The sequence below is a fragment of the Ranitomeya variabilis genome, chromosome 1 (assembly GCF_051348905.1).
Source record: "Ranitomeya variabilis isolate aRanVar5 chromosome 1, aRanVar5.hap1, whole genome shotgun sequence".
Classification (NCBI taxonomy): Eukaryota; Metazoa; Chordata; class Amphibia; order Anura; family Dendrobatidae; genus Ranitomeya; species Ranitomeya variabilis.
The window spans coordinates 276,131,009-276,153,187 of record NC_135232.1 but is presented as its reverse complement, the minus strand read 5'-3'; the positions used below and the strand labels follow the sequence as shown (position 1 = coordinate 276,153,187).

General features: G+C 44.1%; 1 protein-coding gene across 1 annotated transcript in view; it reads left to right on the top strand.

Moving 5' to 3' along the window:
* The window catches only part of PRKAB1 (protein kinase AMP-activated non-catalytic subunit beta 1), a 38,117-nt gene extending 16,156 nt beyond the window's left edge, over window positions 1-21,961 (top strand). Inside the window, exons 2-7 of the mRNA XM_077294782.1 lie at window positions 5,786-5,952; window positions 10,071-10,164; window positions 12,761-12,875; window positions 13,115-13,248; window positions 20,520-20,588; window positions 20,662-21,961. Of these exons, the coding sequence (XP_077150897.1) occupies window positions 5,786-5,952; window positions 10,071-10,164; window positions 12,761-12,875; window positions 13,115-13,248; window positions 20,520-20,588; window positions 20,662-20,739 (657 nt within the window). The 3' untranslated portion in view covers window positions 20,740-21,961. The remainder of the gene's footprint in view (window positions 1-5,785; window positions 5,953-10,070; window positions 10,165-12,760; window positions 12,876-13,114; window positions 13,249-20,519; window positions 20,589-20,661) is intronic.
* Window positions 21,962-22,179: the final 218 nt, after the last annotated feature.

The window sequence follows — 22,179 nt, the reverse complement described above, 5'->3', positions numbered from 1 at the left end:
GGGAGGGCTATTTATAGCCAAACAAAATGCTGCAGCACTGCTTGTGAGCCCATCTGCAGCTATGGATGAGCCGGAAGCTGCCGTCGGTCTGCTGGAGCAGGAGCAGGATGGATCCTCGGAGAAGTCCCATGCGAACCCCCAGCTGAAGACCCGCGGACGCAGTAACCAGACCAGTCGCAGATCTAAGCAGAAGGATCTGGACCGACCCCCCAGTAATCCGGTACCTACCGCTACTGCCTGGGTAAGAGATCTTCGTGAATGTACCCTGATGCAGTCTTTTCCTATGTTTATTTCCGTAGGGGAAAAAAAGCGCTGGTAAATCAAAAAACAAGGAGTGCGCGCTATGCGCTTGCCCTTTGCCAGACGCCTACCCTAAGAGACTTTGTCAGTCGTGTGTACGGCAGACGGTAGGAAATAAATTGATGGGAACACTGATAGCGGTAGCGCCAGATAAATTACATAGCCTTTTTCTCCGCTCCCATAGGTGGCGGAAGAGTCTCCTGATTTCACATCAAGCCTTAGGGAGATTATCAGGAAGGAGGTGAAAGATTCCCTGAAATCCCTGTCCCGGGGGGAGTCTTCCAAAAGAAGAAGGGAGCCTAGCGCCTCAGAGTCGGATTTGTCCGCTGGCCCTAGTAGGGAGAATGAGTCAGACGCCTCTGTCTCCTCAGCGTCCTCTTCGGAAGAGGAGTCTAACCGGTTCTGTTTCCCATTGGACCAAATGGACAAACTTATTAAGTCAGTTAGATCCACCATGGGGGTGGCTGATGAAAGGCCAGAACTCTCTACACAGGACCTAATGTTTGGCGGTCTAGACCCTAAAAAACGTAGGTCTTTTCCGCTCAATGACAAGGTCCAGAACCTCATCAAAAGGGAATGGAAAAAACCGGAGAAGAAAGGCTCTTTTCCACCTGCCTTTAAACGCAGATATCCCTTTGAGGACCCCATGGTGAATACATGGGATAAGGCGCCGAAATTGGACGCAGCGGTGTCTAAGGCGTCTAAAAAATCATCTATCCCCTTCGACGACATGGCTTCCCTAAAGGACCCTCTCGATAAGAAGGCTGACTCATTCCTTAAAGGGACATGGGAGATGTCGGCGGGTGCCCTGAGACCTGCTGTAGCTGCGACATGTGCAGCCAGATCGATGATGGTCTGGCTGGATCAGCTAGGGTCTAAGTTGGAAGGCGGTGTTTCCAGAGACTCTATGTTGAAATTCCTGCCAACAATTCAGAATGCCGCTGCCTTTCTCGCGGACGCATCTGCGGATTCGGCAAGAATGGCGGCTAGGGCGGCCGGACTATCAAACGCAGCACGCAGGGCCCTGTGGCTGAAATGTTGGCCAGGTGACCTTCAATCCAGATCCCGTCTGTGCTCTATCCCATGCGAAGGGGAATACCTGTTTGGTCCAGTCCTAGACGAACTGCTGGAGAAAGCTGGAGATGAGAAGAAAAAGTTTCCCAATCTACCAGCTACCTCTTACAGGCGTCCCTTCACAGGGAAAAGATTCTTTCGGAGGAGACCAGCCAGAGACCAGAGCAGATGGGATGAGAAAAAGAAGAAAGGTACTGGATTTATGTTTGGAGGTGGAGGACGTCAGGAGCCATCCCGTGAGGTCAAAAAACCACCCCAATGACTAGTCGCCCCGGTGGGAGGTAGACTATCTGCCTTCTACCCGGCCTGGTCCAAAATCTCCAGTAGTGATTGGATTTTGGGGTTAATAGCTACGGGTCTGCGGCTAGAGTTCTCCTCCATCCCTCAGAACTTCTTCAGAGTTACCCCACTCAGGTCCTCTCCAGCAGAACAGGCGGCCCTGGAAGCAGAAGTTCACGACCTGCTCAGTAAGAATGTCCTGTCAGAGGTTCCGGAAGGAGAACAGGGTAGAGGATTCTACTCTCCTCTATTTCTAATAAGTAAACCTGATGGCTCCTTCAGAACAATTATTAACCTTAGGGCTCTTAATAATTTCCTGACCGTCCAATCATTTAAGATGGAAACTATTAACACCGCAATAAAGCTGCTGTTTAAAAACTGCTTTATGGTAGTATTGGATTTGAAGGACGCCTATTACCATATCCCCATTTATGCAGGTCACCAACGATACCTGAGGGTGGCGGTAAGGTTGGATGGGGTAATCAGACACTTCCAGTATAGGGCCCTCCCCTTTGGTATATCGGTCGCCCCTCGAGTGTTTACCAAAGTTATGGCGGAGGTTATGGCTCACTTGCATGAGTCCAACATTCTAATAATCCCCTACCTGGACGATCTCCTTATCGTAGGTAAAACGGCGGATCACTGTCTGGAACAGTTACATAAAGTGATGTCTGCTCTGGAGCGTCTGGGGTGGATGCTAAATGTCAAAAAATCACGCTTACAGCCCATGACGGTGCAGCGATTTTTAGGCCTGACCCTGGATTCCCAGGTTCAGGAATGCCGTTTGCCTCAAGAGAAAATTGATCGCTTGCACCTTCAGGTGCTGAATGCCTCTAAAAACCCCACCATGTCCCTTAGAAGAGCCATGTCTCTGTTGGGCTCTCTCTCGTCCTGTATTCCAGCGGTCCGATGGGCCCAGTATCATACGAGGATACTTCAGGGCGAGGTGCTGTTACAACAAAAAAGGTTGGGGGGGATGTCTGGAGAGCCTGATGACCCTATCCCAAGACGCTATTATATCCCTCGGATGGTGGCTAGTCCAAGAGAACCTGTCCACAGGGGTCCCCTGGGAATATAATGTAACTCGTATAGTCACCTCGGACGCTAGCCCTTCTGGATGGGGGGCTCACATGGGGGATACATTGATCCAGGGGCTTTGGGATCGGGATCAGATAGAAATGTCTTCCAACCTAAAGGAGTTAACGGCTGTGGAACAGGCAGTTAAATCACTCCTTGTCTATCTACAGGGCCACCACGTGCGGGTATTCTCGGACAATCGGGTCGCCGTGGCATACATAAATCACCAAGGCGGGACTCGTTCCAAATCCCTAATGTGCGTAGCAGATCGTCTATTCCATCTAGCAGAGCAACATCTTCTCTCATTGACGGCTCTTCACATAAGAGGGGCAGAAAACACTACAGCGGATTTCTTAAGCCGCAACACATTGAGGCAGGGGGAGTGGTCCCTGAACGACTCCATCTTCAACCTCATCGTGGAAAGATGGGGTCAACCAGAAATAGACCTGTTTGCCACAAAAGAAAACAGGAAAGTGGCACAATTCTGCTCTCTCAACCCCAGAGAAAATCCTCTGTCAGTAGACGCCCTCCTCATAGACTGGAACTTCAGGCTAGCCTACGCCTTTCCTCCCCTGTCTCTACTTCCTCTGGTGGTGAGGAAAATCAGGAAGGACAAAGCCACAGTGATAATAATTGCCCCCTTCTGGCCCAGAAGGACGTGGTTTCCATGCCTGAGGGCTATGTCGATATCCGACCCATGGGTCTTGCCAGACATCCCGGATCTCCTGTCCCAGGGCCCAGTCTACCATCCTCGGGCGGTTGGCCTTCATCTGACGGCGTGGATTTTGAGCGGGCGCTGTTAAAGGATAGGGGGTTCTCTCCGGGCCTCATTAACACTCTGCTGAAGAGCAGAAAAATAATCACCACAAAGATTTATGTTAGGATCTGGAAGAGGTTCCTTCAAAACTCGGGGGTAATAGCTGGTCAGTCAATACCAATAGACCAGATTTTAGAATTCTTACAGAAAGGGTTAGATATGGGGTTATCCCCAAATACACTTAAAGTGCAGGTATCAGCCTTAGGGGCCCTCTTTGGCTGCAACATTGCTGAGAATCACTGGGTCAGCAGATTCATCAGAGCGACAAAACGGTCCAGGCCAATGGTGAAGAATAGGGTCATGCCATGGGACCTGAACCTAGTCCTCTCAGCCATGACAGAGGCCCCATTTGAGCCAATTGCATCAGCCTCTATTAAAAATGTATCCCTTAAAGTAGCCTTCCTGGTGGCCCTAACATCGGCGCGTAGGATAGGCGACATCCAAGCATTATCCAGGGTTCCCCCTTACATGCAGCTTAGGGATGATAGAGTGATACTATCCCCTGATCCAGCATATCTTCCTAAAGTAGTGTCCAGGTTCCACAGAACACAGGAAATAGTTCTTCCATCCTTCCTCCCCAATCCTACTAACGATAAGGAAAGGAAGCTACACACTTTAGATGTAAAAAGATGTATCCTGGAATATCTGGCAGTAACTGATCCCTGGAAGATAGGACACGAATAGGGCGTTATCTATCAGGGTAGTAGGAAGGGTCACAGGGCATCAAAATCTACTTTAGCTAGATGGATCAGGGAGGCTATCTCGCTGGCATACATCTCAAAGGGCAAGCCGGCGCCTGAAGGTCTAAAAGCGCATTCCACTAGAGCTATGGCGGCTTCGTGGGCAGAAAGATTGGAGGTGTCGATCGACCAAATTTGTAAGGCTGCTACTTGGTCTTCTCCACACACATTCTATAACCATTATAGATTGAACTTGGGTGCCTCTTCTGACCTTTCGTTTGGTGTAAGGGTGCTGCAAGCTGTAGTCCCTCCCTAGTTAGTTACTCTCTGTAATTCTCTCCGTAGTGCTGTCATGGACGACCGATAAAGTCTTAGTTACTCACCGGTTAACGGTGTTTTTCGGAGTCCATGACAGCACCTGTACATACCCTCCCGTCTTCTTAAGTTCTGGGTGTACACCTCTTCCTTTATTTATATAATTCACGGGTAGTGAATAGTTAGTTATTTGTATCATTGTTTATTATGTATGCTATTAACCTTGGTGGTCCTCTTGTGCTCTGTAAACCAACTGATGCGTGGGAGAGGTGCCGCCCTTATGTATCTGTAGGTTTCCTGTTCCTGAAGGGCGGATCCCCTCTCTCCGTAGTGCTGTCATGGACTCCGAAAAACACCGTTAACCGGTGAGTAACTAAGACTATTACATAGGATGCTTAATGTAAGCGTTTTTTTCGCGGTTTTTATAGCGAAAAACCGCAAAAAATATGCTACGTGTGCACACGGCCTAAAGGCTGTGTGAAACCTGAGAAGCCTCTTGTGCTGCAGAGCTGCAGGAGATCAGATATCAGTGTTTTGGCTTCTCAGGCTCATTGCCCCTGAACGCGTCACACATTTGACGATTAGAATTTGCTGTTTTTATTCATCCCAATTGTTTTTTTAGCTTGTTTTATGAATAGCTAGTGCTAAATTTGTGGATTTGTCATAAAAGGTTTTGTTAGAAATAACAGTGTGCTTCTCAGGCACATTGCGCCCTAACACATATTCTCTCTTCAGCTTTTCTTCTGAAATGGCGAGGAGAATATTTGACTTGTCCAATGCCCTTCACGTTGAGCAAGTGCAAAATATACTGATTGATGATGAGACAGACCCCTTACAGCTAGAAGATTTAGGGGAAGAAAGTGACATTGCTTCAGAAGATGATGTGGAAGAATGTCCAGATGTGTCTGATACAGGTCAAGATGGAGAGAGTGAGGAGGATGCTCAAGACATAGAAACATAGTACTTTTCTGGTTATTAAACATTTTGTTTCCACCTGATTATGTGTATTCTCATTTATTACATTTCTATTAAGGTAACTGATCACTTTTAGAGCATTGAAATTTTTAAAAAAGGAAAATATAGCCAATTTTCTAGCCTGTGCCGGACAGGCGCAATGCCCCTAAACTCGTTATGAAACATATTGCCCCTGACGGAGGGTTAAAGGAAAGCCATGAACAAAGTTCTACCTGCAAGTAATACCCATCTGTCAGCTATTTTGTTAAAACTGATGTTCTTGTCACAGGCACCGCTGGAGAAGGATGAATTTCTAGCATGGCAGCATGATTTAGAAGTAAATGATAAAGCTCCGACACAGGCTCGGCCAACTGTGTTTCGCTGGACTGGCGGTGGGAAGGAAATTTACCTATCTGGGTCATTTAATAACTGGGGGAAGATTCCTCTCATAAGGAGGTACGTCGTTCACTATTAGTAACGTTGTTCTATTGGAGGATAGCCGGTGTGAAAATCTATAAAAACTGAGAATTGTTCGGTCTGTGGGAACATTTGAATAAAAACGTGTAGCAGAATTCCCAGCACTGAAGCTGCTATGTCCAACCTATTCAGCCTGTCGGCAAAACACCATCAACCGTCGGAGTACAGGTGCATATCAGAAAAAGGCATTTGTGATTACAATGTCCAAAATAGAAGAAAAGGTAGCACTCGCCCTCCGATTAAAAGTTCCTTTATTCAATCATTGGATTAGCGGGTTCAGCAGGAGGATAGTGGCGGACTTCTGGAAACGACTGCCATTTTGCGCACAATGCACTTCAAAGGATTTTGTGCATGAAACTCGTCTTGCACATTGTGCGCGAAACAGCCGTCATTTCCAGAAGTTCTCCAGCTGAACCCGCTATTCCAATGATTTGAATAAAGGAAAACTTCAATCGGAGGGTGAGTGCTACCTTTTTTCTATTTCGGGCATTGCAAACATTTTGAATAGGCCTAGACTCCTTGCATCATTTTATTTTTTCTACAATTGCATGTGTTTTGTATTAGAGGAGAAGTTGGTCTAGAGCCGAGCTGTCAGCAAGCCAGCCTGATGGCTCTACCCCTGGGAAGAATTCTGCCGCTAACTATGCAGCATATATAGGTGACTCTGCAGAGACCAAATAAAGAAAGTTTACATTTAAGTCCAATTTATTATGGTGGAAAATATAGGATTAAATTACTAAACAAAGTGGTGCAAAGATGTCCAGAGCATACATTGACTACGTTGGGCCTTTTTGGAGAGAAAAAATAAAGCAGTCGCCCTAAGTTCAAAAGCCTACCTCTTACTTATTTTTATATTATTCTGTCTGTATTGCCACACAATGGTTTATTTGTTTGAGGGGGGTGGTGGTGGTGGTGGTGGTGGTTGTTGGGGGGTGTGGTTTTTTTTTTTTTTTCCTTCTAAAAACCTTCATTTCTGATCATTACCATACTACAATGGGATACTTCTGTATGTGTGTATTATATGAAGAGAGGTGATATTTATTTGCAATCCAATATGTACACTCAGTCAATAAGTAGCTCACCGACACTTAGGACTTTGAAATTCTCCAAAAATTAAAAAAAAAAAAAACACACCAGGAAAAAGGCAGATATGCTTACCAGGCATCAGTATCAGGGTGCAGTGGACCCGATTAAAGATGGCGGCAACACAGGTGCAGCAATACGGATGAAACAGCCGCTCTCAGACTACCAATCCATGGAGGAGGGGTGGCTGCTTGGTATATTAGTGCACAAAAGATACTAATCTGTATGCGGCATTATTCATATACAGGTGATGTAGAGCATCGGGCTTACAGCCTATTACACTGTGCTCCAAATTATTATGCAAATAATATTTCCTCATATTTTCTCTAAATTACCTATCTGAATTGCAGTCAGTTATTTTCCAAATCCAGACTGAAGAAAAGGACAGCGCCACATCGGATAGTGAAAAGCAGCTCACATATTTATTCTGCCTTCTGCGGCAACGTTTCGGTCCGAAGACCTTTGTTATTTTCCAGTCATCTACTATTCCAGTATAATTGCAATGTTTTGGAACAAACTGCCTATGAAAACAGTATCTTTGAAAAAAATAAAAATAAATAAACACTCAAAATGCATGTTCCAAATTATGCACAGCAGAGTTTTCAACTTTTTTTTTTTTTTTCTTTTGAACAAAAAAATGGTCAATTGTGAAGTTATAAGCATTATCAGCTTATTACAAAATGAAATCAAACAGTTTTCAAGTGAAAACTTTATTCTAGGTGATGTTACATTTGCACATAGGACCCCTTGTTCGAAAGAAGCGTCTGAACTCTCTCATCCATTGAATTTGTCAGTTTTTGGATGGTTTCTGCTTCAGTTGTTTTGCATGTGGACAGAATACTCTCCCAGAGCTGTTGCTTAGATGTGAACTGCCTCCCGCCATCATAGACACTCCTTTTGATGATGCTCCAGAGGTTCTCAATGGGGTTGAGGTCAGGGGAAGATGGTGGCCACACCATAAGTTTGTCCTCTTTTATGCCCATAGCAGCCAGAGATGCAGATGTGTTTTTTGCAGCATGAGACGATGCATTATCATGCATGAAAATGATCTTGCTGCGGAAAGCACGGTTCTTCCTCTTGAACCATGGCAGGAAGTGTTGTTTTAGAAACTCCACATAGATTATGGAGTTCATCTTTACCCCTTCAGGGATCATAAAGGGGCCGACAATCTCTCTCCCCATAATTCCAGCCCAAAACATTACTCCACCTCCTCCTTGTTGGCGCCTTAGCCGCGTTTTCATGGGGTGTCCATCAACCAGCCATCCTCCAGTCCATCCATCTGGACCATCGAGCGTTACACGGCACTCATCGGTGAATAAAACAGTTTGGAAGTCAGTCTTCATGTATCGTTTGGCTCACTGGAGCCGTTTCTGCTTGTGTGCAGTGGATAGAGGTGGTCGACAGGATGGCTTACGCACAGCTGCAATCCTCTGAAGGACCCTGCATCTTGTTGTTCTGGGGACGTTGGAGGCACCAGCAGCTTCAAAAACTTGTCTGCTGCTATGACAAGGCATTTTTGCAGCTGCTCTTTTAACCTTACGCAATTGCCTGTTGGAGAGTCCTCAATTTTTCCTTATCAGCACGCACACGTGTGTGCTGAGGATCAGCTACATACCTCTTGATTGTGCGATGATCACAATGTGTCTTGGCAATGTTGATTGTAGTCATGCCTTGACCTAAATACTTCACAATTTGTTGCTTCTCAGCAGCCGACACATCCTTTTTCTTTGCCATTTTGGCCAAAAATGTAGGCTGCTTAATAATGTGGAACAGCCTTCTTAAGTAGTCTTGCCTTTATTTGGACACACCTGCCAAACTAATTTGCACAGGTATCTGCAATTGCTTTCAGTGATATAGAGAGCCCTGACACACATCACCATCAATGAGTTTAAATGACAAACAAAAAAATTCTAACCTTATCACTCCTAAACTTTGTGCATAATAATTTGGAACACAGTGTAGTGACGCCCATACTCTCAGATCAGGCAGGCTGCCCAGTGCTAACCAAAGCATCCTGTGTGAACAGAGGCCACAGTTTACAGCGGAATCTGGGCCCAACTGCACCCTGAAGGGTAAAGTGCAAAAAAACACATAGTGAGGTATATGTGAGGTTTTAGTTGATATTTTGGCCAAAACATGGAAGCTCGCAACCCACGTCAAGGGTCCCCACATTTTCGCGCTTCCATATTTTGGCCATAATATCAACTAATACCTCACATATATTGCTATGTGTTTTTTTGCACTTTACCCTTCAGGGTGCAGTTGGGCCCAGATGGCTCTGTACACTGTGGCCTCTGTTCACACAGGATGCTTTGGTTAGCACTGGGCAACCTGCCTGATCTAAGAGTATGGGTGTCACTAATAGTTTTTCTTTAATACATTTGCAAAAAATGCCTACATTTGCTTTTTTTTTTTTTTTTTTTTCCAGTCAAGATGGGGTGCAAATGTACATTGAGACAAAAAATGAACTTTTTTTTTTAAATTTACCAAATGGCTGCAATGAAACAAAGTGAAAAATTTAAAGGGGTCTGAATACTTTCCGTATCCACTGTATATTCCATACCTATGGGTTGCATGATGGCAACACAAAGTGGTCTTTCTATCCTAGCCTTAATAGTCCAGCGCCAGCTCTCTGCCATTGCTCTACCTTGTGGCTGCAGCAGTGATGGGGCTTTGCAGATGTAGACTACCTCATGCCTGCAGCCAACGTGCAGGACCCCAGGAGGGCAAGTACCTGCTCTTTTTTTTTTTTTTTTTTCTTGTATGTATAAAAGAGTTTAAAAAGTTGTTTTTCACTTGAGTAGAGATTAAAGAACGTGTAGTAAATAAACCTTTGTCCTTCCCTATTCAAATAGGTTTCAGAAATGCTCGTCGTACATTGCACCATTAGTGCTTGGCTGAGCACTAACCAATAGATAATAGTGTTATACAATCTCTTCTTCCTATCCTTGTACTTAGGACTAGCTGCTATACAATGTATCATTGCACCTAATTCACCTTTCATTATGTTCCAGCCATAACAACTTTGTAGCAATATTGGACCTGCCAGAAGGTGACCACCAGTACAAGTTTTTTGTTGACGGCCAGTGGACACATGACCCTGCTGAGGTAATTGAGTAAAGACCTTTCCTTTTGGCCAAATTCAGCAAGTTTAATGAGGGAGTGATCGCTCACACAAGCGTATATATCGGATAAAAAATCACATTGCACGCAGACCAATGATACTCGAGGCGGTGCAGATCTGCGTATTTTTTCTTGGCTGTATTCAGCGTTCTGCAATTTGACTATGAAATCTGTATAGTGCAAGGGGGAAAAAAAATCAAATGGTTATGGACCATCAGTATGGCATCCGATTTTTTTAATAGCCGCATTACGGGAAACTGTAAACAGTCCTGTAAAAGATTAATAACTGCTGAGTAAACAGATTGAATACGGATGCTACTTTTAAAGAAACATTTTCATCTCGTACACACTTAAAGGGAATCTGTCACCTCATTTTTCGTATACAAGCTGCAGCCACCGCCATTAGGGGCTTATCTATAGCATTTTGTAATGCTGTAGATAAGCCCCCGATGTAACCTGAAAGATAAGAAAAACAAGTTAGATTATACTCACCCAGGGGCGGTCCGGGTCCAGCGCCTCCCATCTTCATGCGATGACGTCCTCTTCTTGTCTTCACGCTGCGGCTCCGGTGCAGGCGTACTGATTTGCCCTGTTGAGGGCAGAGGAAAGTACTGCAGTGCTGGGCCTCTCTGACCTTTCCCGGCGCCTGCGCACTGCAGTACTTTGCTCTGCCCTCAACAGGGCAAATCAGTACGCCTGCGCCGGAGCCGCGACAGGAAGAGGACGTCATCGCATAGAGATGGGAGGCGCCGGACCGCAACGCCCACCGGATGCCCCCCCCCCCCCAGGTGAGTATAATCTAACCTGCTTTTCTTATCTTTCAGGTTACATGGGGGCTTATCTACAGCATTAGGCCATGTGCACACGTTCAGTATTTTTCGCGTTTTTTTCGCTATAAAACGTGATAAAAACGCGAAAAAAAGCTAACATATGCCTCCTATTATTTACAGTGCATTCCGCATTTCTTGTGCAAATGTTGCATTTTTTTCCGCGAAAAAATCGCATCGCGGGGAAAAAAAAGCAACATGTTCATTAAAAATGCGGAATTGCGGGGATTCCGCACACCTAGGAGTGCATTGATCTGCTTACTTCCCGCACGGGGCTGTGCCCACCATGCGGGAAGTAAGCAGATTATGTGCGGTTGGTACCCAGGGTGGAGGAGAGGAGACTCTCCTCCACGGACTGGGCACCATATAATTGGTAAAAAAAAAAGAATTAAAATAAAAAATAGTGATATACTCACCTTCGATGGCCCCGGAGGCATGCTTCCGTTCCTTTAGATGGTCTGTGTTCAGGACCTGCGATGACGTTGCGGCCTTGTGATTGGTCGCGTGACCGCTCAGCGACCAATCACAAGCCGCGACGTCATCGAAGGTCCTGAACACACACAGCATCTATAGGAACGGACGCCTGCAGGTGAGTATAACCATTTTTTTAATTTTTTTTATTTTTAAACATTCTATCTTTTACTATTGATGCTGCATAGGCAGCATCTATAGTAAAAAGTTGGTCACACTTGTCAAACACTATGTTTGACAAGTGTGACCAACCTGTCAATCAGTTTTCCAAGCGATGCTACAGATCGCTTGGAAAATCTTCGCATTCTGCAAGCTAATTATGCTTGCAAAATGCTAAAAAAAACCGCAAAAAAAGCGGATTTCTTGCAGAAAATTTCCGGTTTTCTTCAGGAAATTTCTGCAAGAAATCCTGACGTGTGCACATACCCTTACAGTTTTTGTTCCCAGAGGTCAGGTGAAGTGAATAGGAACCTAGTTTTGACAATGAGGGAGATTTCTTAAGCCAAATGTGTTCAATTTGTGGCCAAAGAGGTTGTCCACTACTTTTATATTGATGGAGATAGGATGGGTCATCAATGATCGGCCAGGGTCCGACACCCCCACCAATCAGCTGTCATCAGCGTCCGCCGGCCAGATTTACTCACTTAGCGAGCTGCTCTGTCTACTTGTACCTGCTGCAGGGTACTGAACATCCGCTTCTTATTCAAATCAATAGTAGGTGCATGTGCAGTACCCATCCATGGCCACTACAAGTACAGAGCAGCTCGGCAAGTGAGTACATCCGGCCGCTGCCAACACCGATGCTGAACCGTGGGGGTGCCGAGTGTTAGACCCTGGCTGATCAGACATTGACTATCCTAAAGATAGGCCATCAATGTAAAATTAGTGGACCACCTCTTTGAAACCAAAAACTGTCCTGCATGGCAGGTACCTTATTTATGCTAAATGTATATCCCATGGAGAGATCTCCATATTTACTATGTATTTTAGACACTTTTTTTTTTTTTTTTTTTCTCTCCTTTTTGCTTGAAAAGGGGTCGTGACTTTTGACTTGGCTGCCATGGAATATGGCTATTTGATGAACCTTTCTGGAGTAGATTGAGCCAACTATGTTGTGTAAAATTAGGCTAGACTGTGTTTTTGTTTTTTTTTTTGTTTTTTTTTAACGCGCCAAATTTATCATTCATTATAAGCCACTTTATGGTCTTAAAAAGTGCATCTAATCCTAAGACAGATGTAGTAAATCCTCCGTGATGTTTCCTGTTGTTTGTACCTTTCTGTAGCCGGTAACAACCAGCCAGCTCGGCACTATAAACAACGTTATTACTGTGAAGAAAACCGATTTTGAAGTATTTGATGCCTTAATGGTAGATTCTCAGAAAGGCTCCGATGTGTCTGGTAGGTCTTTTCTGTCATAATTTTTCACATTCCACTTTTAATATAAAACTGTACATGTGGACCTGTAAATGATGACTGTATAAAGTCCAGTGTTCTAAAGTGCTGTTTTGATTTTAGCAAAATTGAACTGAACACTGTTCTGTAACATGTGATTAACAAATTGCTTTTTTTAATATATAAACTGTAATGCCCCAGGAGAGAATTTGACTTTTTCGAGTAACTTGCTTCTGTTTACCCAGAATTGTCTAGCTCCCCGCCTGGTCCATACCTGCAAGATCCATACAGCTGTAAGCTAGAAGAACGTAACAAATCCCCTCCTATCCTTCCACCTCATCTACTTCAAGTTATCCTTAACAAAGACACTGGCATTTCTGTAAGTATTCATCTTTTTAGGTAGATTTTGACTTTTTATGATGTATTTAATAGCATTCTTTATTAGTAAACAAACAAAAAAATCATGAGCAAAGTAAGGGGCTGTTGTGCTGTGTTCTTTTTATTGTACTCCAACCGAAGAGCAGTCAGGTGATGGCAAGCAGATTTTTGCTTCTGTTCCATAGGGAAATTGGACATTGCACCCATTTTGGTAAATCTCCAACATTCTGTAAGCAAAGGAAAATAAAGCAGTTGCCTTTAGGATTCAATGGAATTTCAATTTTTCCTCCATTGATCCTTTGGAAAACTGATTTAAAGTGCCTAGGGCAACTGCACCATTTTTGATAAATTTAAACTCGGTTTTGCTTGTGACAATTTTCTATGACTTTTTTTTTTTTTTTTTTCTTTTCTCTTTAACCCCTTAAGCCCGTATGACGTACTATACCGTCGAGGTGGGGTGGGCCTTAATTCCCGGTGACGGGATAGTACGTCATACGCGATCGGCCGCGCTCACGGGGGGAGCGTGGCCGATCGCGGCCGGGTGTCGGCTGCATATCGCAGCTGACGTCCGGCACTATGTGCCAGGAGCGGTCACGGACCGCCCCCGGCACATTAACCCCCGGCACACCGCGATCAAACATGATCGCGGTGTACCGGCGGTACAGGGAAGCATCACGCAGGGAGGGGGCTCCCTGCGTGCTTCCCTGAGACGATCGGTCTCACCTCGTACCGAACGTCTTCTCCCTGCAGGCCCCGGATCCAAAATGGCCGAGGGGCTGTATCCGGGTCCTGCAGGGAGCACTTCCGGGTCGGAGCAGGCTGCAGATGAAAGCTGCAGCCTGCTCCGATGAAAGTATGATCGCGGATCTGATAGAGTGCTGTGCACACTATCAGATCTGCGATCTGTGATGTCCCCCCCTGGGACAAAGTAAAAAAGTAAAAAAAAAAATTTCCACATGTGTAAAAAAAAAAAAAAAAAAATTCCTAAATAAATAATAATAATAAAAAAAATATTCCCATAAATACATTTTTTTATCTAAAAAAAACAAACAAAAACAATAAAAGTACACATATTTAGTATCGCCGCGTCCGTAACGACCCAACCTATAAAACTGGCCCACTAGTTAACCCCTTCAGTAAACACCGTAAGAAAAAAAAAAAAACGAGGCAAAAAACAACGCTTTATTACCATACCGCCGAACAAAAAGTGGAATAACACGCGATCAAAAAGACGGATATAAATAACCATGTTACCGCTGAAAACGTCATCTTGTCCCGCAAAAAACGAGCCGCCATACAGCATCATCAGCAAAAAAATAAAAAAGTTATAGTCCTCAGAATAAAGCGATGCCAAAATAATTATTTTTTCTATAAAATAGTTTTTATCGTATAAAAAGCGTCAAAACATAAAAAAATGATATAAATGAGGTATCGCTGTAATCGTACTGACCCGACGAATAAAACTGCTTTATCAATTTTACCAAGCGCAGAACGGTATAAACGCCTCTCCCAAAAGAAATTCATGAATAGCTGGTTTTTGGTTATTCTGCCTCACAAAAATCGGAATAAAAAGTGATAAAAAATGGTCACGTGTCCGAAAATGTTACCAATAAAAACGTCAACTCGTCCCGCAAAAAACAAGACCTCACATGACTCTGTGGACCAAAATGTGGAAAAATTATAGGTCTCAAAATGTGGAGACGCAAAAACTTTTTTGCTATAAAAAGCGTCTTTTAGTCTGGTTTCACACTTGCGTTTTTATCTGCATGCGTTTTTTAAAAAAACCGCATGTGTGAAAAAATGCATGTAAACGCGGTAAAACGCATGCGTTTTTATAGAAAAACACAAGAAAAAAACAAAAAACCCTAACCCTACCCCTAACCCTACCCCTAACCTGAAATACGTGGCACTGAAATACGTGGCACTGAAATATACGTTTATATACGTATATACGTGCCACGATATTTCAGTGGCCACGTATTTAAGTGCCACGATATTTCAGTGGCCACGATATTTCAGTGGCCACGTATTTAAGTGCCACGTATTTAAGTGCCACGTATTTAAGTGCCACGTATTTAAGTGCCACGTATTTAAGTGCCACGTATTTAAGTGCCACGTATTTAAGTGCCACGTATTTAAGTGCCACGTATTTAAGTGCCACGTATTTAAGTGCCACGTATTTAAGTGCCACGTATTTAAGTGCCACGTATTTAAGTGCCACGTATTTACGTGCCACGTATTTACGTGCCACGTATTTACGTGCCACGTATTTTTCAGTGCCTGAAATACGTGGCACTGAAATACGTGGCACTGAAATATCGTGGCACTTAAATATCGTGGCACTTAAATATCGTGGCACTTAAATACGTGGCACTTAAATACGTGGCACTTATGACTGTCAGAAAATGTTCAGTAAACGGTTAGGGGTGAGGTTAGGGGTAGGGTTTCAGGTAGAATTGGGGAGTTTCCACTGTTCAGGCACATCAGGGGCTCTCCAAACGCGACATGGCATCCAATCTCAATTCCAGCCAATTCTGCGTTGAAAAAGTAAAACAGTGCTCCTTCCCTTCCGAGCTCTCCCGTGCGTCCAAAAAGGGGTTTACCCCAACATATGGGGTATCAGCGTACTAGGGACAAATTGAACAACAACTTCTGGGGTCCAAGTTCTCTTGTTATCCTTGGGAAAATAAAAATTTGGGGGGCTAAAAATCATTTTTGTGGGAAAAAAAATATGTTTTATTTTCACGGCTCTGCGTTGTAAACTGTAGTGAAACACTTGGGGGTTCAAAGTTCTCACAACACATCTAGATAAGTTCCTTGGGAGGTCTAGTTTCCAATATGGGGTCACTTGTGGGGGGTTTGAACTATTTGGGTACATCAGGGGCTCTGCAAATGCAACGTGACGCCTGCAGACCAATCCATTTAAGTCTGCATTCCAAATGGCGCTCCTTCCCTTCCGAGCTCTGTCATGCGCCCAAACAGTGGTCCCCTCCCACAAATGGGGTATCAGCGTACTCCAGACAAATTGGACAACAACTTTTGGGGTCCAATTTATCCTGATACCCTTGTGAAAATACAAAACTGGGGGCTAAAAAAATCATTTTTGTGAAAAAAAAAAAATAATTTTTATTTTCACGGCTCTGCGTTATAAACTGTAGTGAAACACTTGGGGGTTCAAAGCTCTCAAAACACATCTAGATAAGTTCCTTAAGGGGTCTACTTTCCAAAATGGTGTCACTCGTGGGGGGTTTCAATGTTTAGGAACATTAGGGGCTCTCCAAACGCAACATGGCGTCCCATCTCAATTCCAGTCAATTTTGCATTGAAAAGTCAAATGGCGCTCCTTCCCTTCTGAGCTCTGCCCTGCGCCCAAACAATGGTTTACACCCACATATGGGGTATCAGTGTACTCAGGACAAATTGCACAACAATTTTTGGGGTCCAATTTCTTCTCTTACCCTTGGAAAAATAAAAAATTGGGGGTGAAAAGATCATTTTTGTGAAAAAATATGATTTTTTATTTTTACGGCTCTGCATTATAAACTTCTGTAAAGCACTTGTTGGGTCAAAGTGCTCACCACACATCTAGATAAGTTCCTTAGGGGGTCTACTTTCCAAAATGGTGTCACTTGTTAGGGGTTTCAATGTTTAGGCACATCAGGGGCTCTCCAAATGCAACATGGCGTCCCATCTCAATTCCAGTCAATTTTGCATTGAAAAGTCAAATGGCGCTCCTTTGCTTCCAAGCTCTGCCATGCGCCCAAACTGTGGTTTACCCCCACATATGGGGTATCAGCGTACTCAGGACAAATTGTACAACAACTTTTGGGGTCTATTTTCTCCTGTTACCCTTGGTAAAATAAAACAAATTGGAGCTGAAATAAATTTTGTGTGAAAAAAAGTTAAATGTTCATTTTTATTTAAACATTCCCAAAATTCCTGTGAAACACCTGAAGGGTTAATAAACTTCTTGAAAGTGTTTTTGAGTACCTTGAGGGGTGCAGTTTTTAGAATGGTGTCACACTTGGGTATTTTCTATCATATAGACCCGTCAAAATGACTTCAAATGAGATGTGGTCCCTAAAAAAAAATGGTGTTGTAAAAATGAGAAATTGCTGGTCAACTTTTAACCCTTATAACTCCGTCACAAAAAAAAATTTTGGTTCCAAAATTGTGCTGATGTAAAGTAGACATGTGGGAAATGTTATTTATTAAGTATTTTGTGTGACATATGTCTGTGATTTAAGGGCATAAAAATTCAAAGTTGGAAAATTGCGAAATTTTCCAAATTTTCGCCAAATATTCGTTTTTTTCACAAATAAACGCAAGTTATATCGAAGAAATTTTACCACTAACATGAAGTACAATATGTCACGAGAAAACAATGTCAGAATCGCCAAGATCCGTTGAAGCGTTCCAGAGTTATAACCTCATAAAGGGACAGTGGTCAGAATTGTAAAAATTGGCCTGGTCATTAACGTGCAAACCACCCTCGGGGCTTAAGGGGTTAACCACTAAACACTGTATGCTTTATTCAGTCTCATCACATGCTGTTTTCAGCATCGCTACATTTGTGGGACACTTGCCATAAAACTGTCAACAAGGGCTAACATAGTGAGTGTTCAGGGTACAACCAGAAATGCATGGGCTCAGGCTTGGACTGGCCCACAGGAGAATCCTCCGGTGGACCCCGGTGCAAGAGTGGACCATCACACTCTTATATGAGCAGTATTTGGCACAGTATATTGCATCACAATGTACAGACAAAGGCAGCATCTTAATTCACTTATTCCCCCCAGTTCATTGTTGTATAAATTTGTGATTGAGGAAAATATCATATTTGCATGTAGTTAAGTGGGCCCTGGGGTTGGTTACTGGTGGGCCCTTGGCACCCCAGTCCGACACCGGGCTGTACTTTGAAATTACCGTATATACTCGAGTATAAGCCGAGATTTTCAGCCCAAATTTTTGGGCTGAAAGTGCCCCTCTCGGCTTATACTCGAGTCACGGTCGGCGGGTGAGGGGGGAGAGAGCGTGTCGCATACTCACCTAGTCCTGGCGCTCCCCCTGCCCGTCCCACGGTCTTCGGTGCCGCAGCTCTTCCCCTGTTCAGCGGTCACATGGTACCGCTCATTAAAGTTATGAATATGGACTCGGAGCCGCATATTCATTTCTCTAATGAGCGGTAACTGTGACCGCTGACAGAGGAAGAGGCTGCGGCACCCGGAGACCATCTGTCCGGGATAAGGAGCCAGGGACGCCGGGAGCAGGTAAGTATGTCATATTTAGCTGTACGCGTTCCACACGCCGGGCGCCGCTCTATCTTCGCATCCTCTTGCTCTGACTGTTCAGGTCAGAGGGCGCGATGACGTACTAGTGTGCGCGCCGCCTCTGCCTGAACAGTCAGTGCGGAGAGACGCCGAGACGGGACGCTGAGGAGCTGCAAGCAAGAGAGGTGAGTATGTCGTTGTTTTTTTTTGTTGTTGTTTTTTTTTTATTGCAGCAGCAGCATTATATATTGCACAGATTTATGTGGAGCATCTAGGGGGCCATACTGAACGGTGCAGAGCATTGTATATGGCACAGCTTTCTGTGGAGCATCTATGGGGCCATAATGAACGGTGCAGAGCATTATATATGGCACCGCTTTCTATGGAGCATCTATGGGGCCATAATGAACGGTGCAAAGCAATTCTATATGGCACAGCTTTATAAGGAGCATCTATGGGACCATAATGAACGGTGCAGAGCATTATATATGGCACAGCTTTATATGGAGCATCTATGGGGCCATAATGAACGGTGCAGAGCATTGTATATGGCACAGCTTTATGTGGAGCATCTATGGGGCCATAATGAACGGTGCAGAGCATTGTATATGGCACAGCTTTATATGGAGCATCTATGGGGCCATAATGAACGGTGCAGAGCATTATATGTGGCACAGCTTTATGTGGAGCGTCTATGGGGCCATAATGAACGGTACAGAGCATTATATGTGGCACAGCTTCATGTGGAGCATCTATGGGGCCATAATGAACGGTGCAGAGCATTATATGTGGCACAGCTTTATGTGGAGCGTCTATGGGGCCATAATGAACGGTACAGAGCATTATATGTGGCACAGCTTCATGTGGAGCATCTATGGGGCCATAATGAACGGTGCAGAGCATTATATATTGCACAGCTTTGTGGAGCATCTATGGGGCCATAATGAACGGTGCAGAGAATTATATATGGCACAGCTTTATATGGAGCATCTATGGGGCCATAATGAACGGTGCAGAGAATTATATATGGCACAGCTTTATATGGAGCATCTATGGGGCCATAATGAACGGTATGGAGCATCTATTTTTAATTTTGAAATTCACCGGTAGCTGCTGCATTTTCCACCCTAGGCTTATACTCGAGTCAATAAGTTTTCCCAGTTTTTTGTGGCAAAATTAGGGGGGTCGGCTTATACTCGGGTCGGCTTATACTCGAGTATATACGGTACGTATTGGAAGAATGAGGAAAGCCTGGTTTGCCAGCACATTTCATAAAGTAAGTGAATAATCTTGTATTTCTAGGAAGCAAGTGGGATAGGATCTGTGGTTTTAAAGGGAACCTGTCACCCCTAAAATCGAGGTAAGCCCACCGGCATCAGGGCTTATCTACAGCATTCTGTAATGCTGTAGATAAGCCCCCGATGTATCCTAAAAGATGAGAAAAAGAGGTTAGATTATACTCACCCAGGGGCGGTCCGGTCCGATGGGCGTCGTGGTCTGGTCCGGGGCTTCCTATCTTCATAGGATGACCTTCTCTTCTGGTCTTCACGCTTCGGCGCAGGCATACTTTGTCTGCCCTGTTGAGGGCAGAGCAAAGTACTGCAGTGCGCAGGCGCCCTGGAAAGGTCAGAGAGGCCCGGCGCCTGCGCACTGCAGTACTTTGCTCTGCCCTCAACAGGGCAAATCAGTACGCCGGAGCGTGAAGACCATAAGAGGACGTCATCTGATGAAGATGGGAGGTGCCGGACCGCGACGCCCATCAGACCAGATCGGGAGTGTAATCTAACCTCTCTTTCTCCTCTTTCAGGATACATCGGGGGCTTATCTACAGCATTCCAGAATGCTGTAGATAAGCCCCTGATGCTGGTGGGCTCAGCTCACCCTCGATTTTGGGGATGACAGGTTCTCTTTAAATTCATGGCTCAATCACATACCACAAATAAGGTCTTAATTTTATCAGCTCGCAGTGCTGACTTTAACTCTACATATGTCTGTTTTTCAGTGTGATCCAGCCTTGCTTCCAGAACCAAATCATGTTATGTTAAATCACCTGTATGCCCTTTCCATCAAGGTAAACCCATTAATACCAGTGTGTTTAAGACACATTGACAATACAACTTCACATCTTCGTTCTCTTCTTTCAGGATGGCGTGATGGTCTTAAGTGCTACTCACCGTTACAAGAAGAAATATGTCACCACATTGTTGTACAAGCCAATATGAGCTGCATCAATAGACTGTTCTATTTACACCCTTTTCCGACTTTTTTTTAAATATTAAATTTTTTCAAACTCCGTTATATCTGTCACTATTGTATTGAGCATTACGATGGTCCACAATCCAGATCCACAGACCGTAGTGGGCAAAGTTTCCATTTTCCTCAATGAAGCGAGAGCAATTGAGAAAATGTATATCCAAATGGTAGACAATTGAAGCCTGGCATGTAGGGCTCTTACTGGAATACTGGCTCTGTAGATCGCTCCTGTCATTAGGTAGCTCTGCAGACTAGAAGTTCAAAGATGTTGGGTTCTATTTTAGATTTGTCTGTACTCTTATTTCACAAGAATAAGGGTATGTGCACACGCTGCGGAATGGTGTGCGGATTTTTCCACACTGATTTAGGTAAACCGCACTGCGGATTTACTGCAGTTTTTGTGCGGTTTTACACCTGTGGATTCCTATTATGGAGCAGGTGTAAAATGCTGCGGAATCCGCACAAAGAATTGACATGCTGCGGAACATAAACTGCTGCGTTTTCACGTGTTTTTTTTTTTCCACAGCATGGGCACTGCGGATTTTGTTTTCCATAGCTTTACATGGTACTGTAAACTCATGGAAAACTGCTGCTGATCCGCAGCAAAATCTGCAGCGTGTGCACATAGCCTAAAATTTCACGTAGGATACACTTAATCTGAATCTGTCACCAGGTGTTTTCCTACCTCATCTGAGAGCAGCATAATGTAGAAAAAGGACATTAATTTGAGCAATGTGTCACTTGTATAACTTAGGCAGCAGTTGTGATAGAGTTTTTACGATGTGGCAGAGCTAACCACTCTCATGCCCTTGACTAGCATCTCTGTATATTGTATATTGGTAGTAAACTGCTAATCGGTGGTGGCCAGGGTGCACATGGGCACATAGTCAAGCAATGATAATCTCCTGCTGATAAAACACTCATTGTACTGAAACTGTACACAGCCGAATAAGTGACATATTGCAGAAATCAGTGTCTCAGCCTCATGCTGCCCTTAGATGAAAAAGCCAAAACCTGCTGATTCCCTTAAATGACATGTCCAGACCCATGCATGTGTATCCATGATTAAGTGCCCCAAGACTAAAAAGTATAGGATAGAACTGATTTTTTTTTTTCTTTTTTTGCTGTACAGTGTATTTATCTATATTTAGGATTTTCCTTTAAAAAAAGTATATAAACATATAAAACACACCTTCATGTTTGTAGTTTTGTGTGGTATGTTATGTATGTGCACAAAAGATACTCTTACACAGTTAGGATATTTGTATGGCTTATGCTCTTGGTGAAGTCATCCCGTCTGCTGTCTGTCACACACGCTGTATGGTGGAAGAATGGGCCAGCGGCTCTCTCCTCCACTATTGTACTGAAAGCTCTCTGCATCCTCAGGAAATTGGGACTTCAGGTAGGGA